A 3,202-nucleotide genomic window follows, 5' to 3' on the forward strand; every position below is an offset into this window, starting at 1 on the left:
CACATTTCTCCCTGTTTTACTGGTGCTTTTTCTGGCATTTTCCCCAATTTTCCCAGCGTCGTTCCCACTTTCCTGGGCTTTTTCTCAGCTGTTTTTCCCACTTTCCCAGGTTTTTTCGCCACTTTCCTGTGTTTTTTTCCTGCTTTCCAGCCATGGCCCCCAATGGCTCTGTGGGATTTCGGGATTCACCCGTGGAGCCGGGAATTTTCCTGGATGAGGATTTAGGATCCGACTGGTACATCTACGAATCCACAGAGTCTGCGCCCCACGATGAGTGAGTGGCCCTAAAATGTCCCCAAAAGTGTCCCCAAAAGTGCCCCCAATAATGTCCCCAAAATGTCCCCAAAGTGTCCCAAGAATATCCCCAAAATGTGCCCAGTGTCCCAAAAATGTCCCTAAAATGTCCCAAATATTTCCCTAAAAGTGGCCCCAAAATATCCCAAATAATTCCCCAAAATGGCCCCAAAATGGCCCCAAAATATTCCCCAAAATGTCCTGAAAACTGTCCCTAAATTGTCCCCCCAAAAGTCCCCAAAACATCCCCAAAATTGGCCCCAAAAATGTGCCCCAAATGGCCCCAAAAGTCCCTAAAATTGGCCCCAAAATGTCCCCAAAAGTGGCCCCAAAATGTCCACAGTATATCCCTAAAATGACCCCCAAAATATCCCAAAAATTTCCCCCAAAATGTCCCCAAAATGTCCCCAGAATGTCCTCAAAAGGTCCCCAAAATGGCCCACAAATGTCCCCAAAAATGCCCCTAAATGTGACCCCAAAACATCCCCAAAATTGGCCCCAAAAGGACCCCAAAAGGCCTCCAAAATTGGCCCCAAAATGTCCCCAAAATGTCTCCAAAATATCCCCAAAAATGTCCCCAAAATTGTCCCCAAAAATGTCCCCAGAATGTTCCCAAAATGTCCCCAAAATGTCTCCAAAATGTCCCCAAAAATGTCCCCAAAACACCCCCAGAATATTCCCAAAATATCCCCAAAAGTGTCCCCAAGTGTCCCCTTCCCGCAGAGCAAATCCCAGAGTTTTGGACCCTCTAAAAATCCTGGAATTTTTGGTCATTCCCAGATTTATTCCTGGATTTTTACCCCTGGAATTTTTGGGGCCAGCCCTGTCATTCCCAGATTTATTCCCATCAAAATCTGGAATTTTTCCCATTTTCCATCATTTTCTTGGCCCTTTTAGGGTTAAACCCAAATATGGGATTTTTCCTATTTTCCCATTGTCTTTCCCAGGTCTCCCAGCCCTTTTAGGGTTAATCCCACCCAAATCTGGGAGTTTCCCATTTCCCATAATTTTTTCCCACCCTTTATAGGGTTAAACCCAATAAAATCCAGGATTTCTCCCATTTTTCCATCATTTCTCCGGCCCTTTAGGGTCAAACCCACCCAAATCTGGGATTTTTCCCATTTTCCCAGCCTTTTTAGGGTCAAACCCGCCCAAATCTGGGATTTTTCCATTTTCCCAGCCTTTTTCCTGACGCCGTCCCGGAATGCCACCCCACAATCTCTCCGCAGATGTACCACACCGTCATGGCTCCCATTTCTGTGAGTATCCGCCCCAAAATTCCCAGAAAAACCCCAATCCCACATCCCCATGTTCCGTTCCCATTCATCTCGGATGGATTTTCCTGCCCAAACCATCCCAGAATTCCCGGATTTGTGGGATTTCGCTTCCCTGTGGGACAGGAACTCCAAAATTCCTCCCAAATCATTCCCAGAACCCTTTTCCCATGGATTTATGGGACCTCAGTGGGGTTCTCGTTATTCCCAGAACACTTTCCCGTGGATTTATGGGGTTTCCATGGGGTTCCATTCATTCCCACCATCCCCAGGACCCTTTCCCATGGATTTATGGGGTCTCCATGGGGTTCCCATAATTTCCATGATTCCCAGAAGCCTTTTCCATGGATTTATGGAGCTTTCATGAGGATCCTATCATCCCCAGGACCCCTTTTCCATGGATTTATGGGGTTTCTATGGGGTTCCCATCATTCCCAGGACACTTTCCCATGGATTTATGGGGTCTCCATGGGATTCCCATCATTCCCAGGTATCTTTTCCATGGATTTATGGGGTTTCCATGGGGATCCCATCACTCCCATCATTCTCAGGACCCCTTTCCCATGGATATATGGGGCCTCCATGGGATTCCCATCATTCCCAGAACCCTTTTCCATGGATTTATGGGCTCTCCATGAGGATCCCATCATTCCCATCATTTCCAGGCCTCTTTCCCATGGATTTATGGGGCCTCCATGGGGTTCCCATCATTCCCAGGACCCTTTTCCATGGATTTATGGGGCCTCCATGGGGTTCCCAGCACTCCAGGACCCTTTTCCATGGATTTCCATCCCGTTCCAGCTGGCCCTGATCCTGGCCTTGTCGTTCCTGGTCAAGCGCCGCCGGCTCCACCTGAGCTGCTGGAACGGCGTCCCGGGATTGCTCAGGTACGGAATTCCCAAAATCCCGCTGATCCCTCCCTGGGAAGGGCTCAGAATTCACAAATCCCCTCCCTGGGAAGGGCTCAGAATTCCCAAAATCCCTCCCTGGGAAGGAGCGGGAATTCCCAAAATCCCATTCCTGCAAAGGGCTCAAAATTCCCAAAATCCCTCTCTGGGAAGGAGCAGGAATTCCCAAAATCCCGTTCCTGCGAAGGGCTCAGAATTCCCAAAATGCCCTCCATGCAAAGGACTTGTAATTCCCAAAATGCCCTCCCTGGGAAGGGCTCAGAATTCCTAAAATTCCCTCCATGGAAAGGAGCAGAATTCCCAAAATCCTGTTCCTGCAAAGGGCTCAGAATTCCCAAAATCCCTCCCTGGAAAGGAGCAGAATTCCCAAAGTCCCTCCCAGGAAGGAGCAGGAACTCCCTGGGAAGGAGCAGGAATTCCCAAAGTCCTTCCCTGGAAAGAACTCAGAAGTCAAAAAATCCCCACCCTGGAAAGTGCTCAGAATTCCCAAATCCCTACCCTGGAAAGACCTCAGAAATCTGAAAATCCCATCCTTGGAGAGAACCCGGAATTCCCAAAATCCTGTTCCTGGGAAGGGCTCGGAATTCCCAAAATCCCTCCCTGGGAAGGGCTCAGAATTCCCAAGCCCCTCCATGGGCATTCCCGTTGGTTGCAGCCCCGGGAACCTGCTGGAGCAGGACGGGCACCGCGCCGTGGCCGCAGCGGTGCTGGCGCTGCTCTGCTCCG

At 49.5% G+C, this 3,202-nt stretch overlaps 1 protein-coding gene across 1 annotated transcript in view; it reads left to right on the forward strand.

Annotated features, from left to right (window-relative positions):
* The first annotated feature begins 152 nt into the window (after positions 1 to 152).
* STRA6 (stimulated by retinoic acid 6) overlaps positions 153 to 3,202 on the forward strand; it is a 17,535-nt gene continuing 14,485 nt past the window's right edge. Inside the window, exons 1-4 of the mRNA XM_031064478.1 lie at positions 153 to 274; positions 1,475 to 1,553; positions 2,370 to 2,455; positions 3,132 to 3,196. Of these exons, the coding sequence (XP_030920338.1) occupies positions 153 to 274; positions 1,475 to 1,553; positions 2,370 to 2,455; positions 3,132 to 3,196 (352 nt within the window). The remainder of the gene's footprint in view (positions 275 to 1,474; positions 1,554 to 2,369; positions 2,456 to 3,131; positions 3,197 to 3,202) is intronic.

This window comes from Geospiza fortis, unplaced genomic scaffold (genome assembly GCF_000277835.1).
Source record: "Geospiza fortis unplaced genomic scaffold, GeoFor_1.0 scaffold628, whole genome shotgun sequence".
NCBI lineage: Eukaryota > Metazoa > Chordata > Aves > Passeriformes > Thraupidae > Geospiza > Geospiza fortis.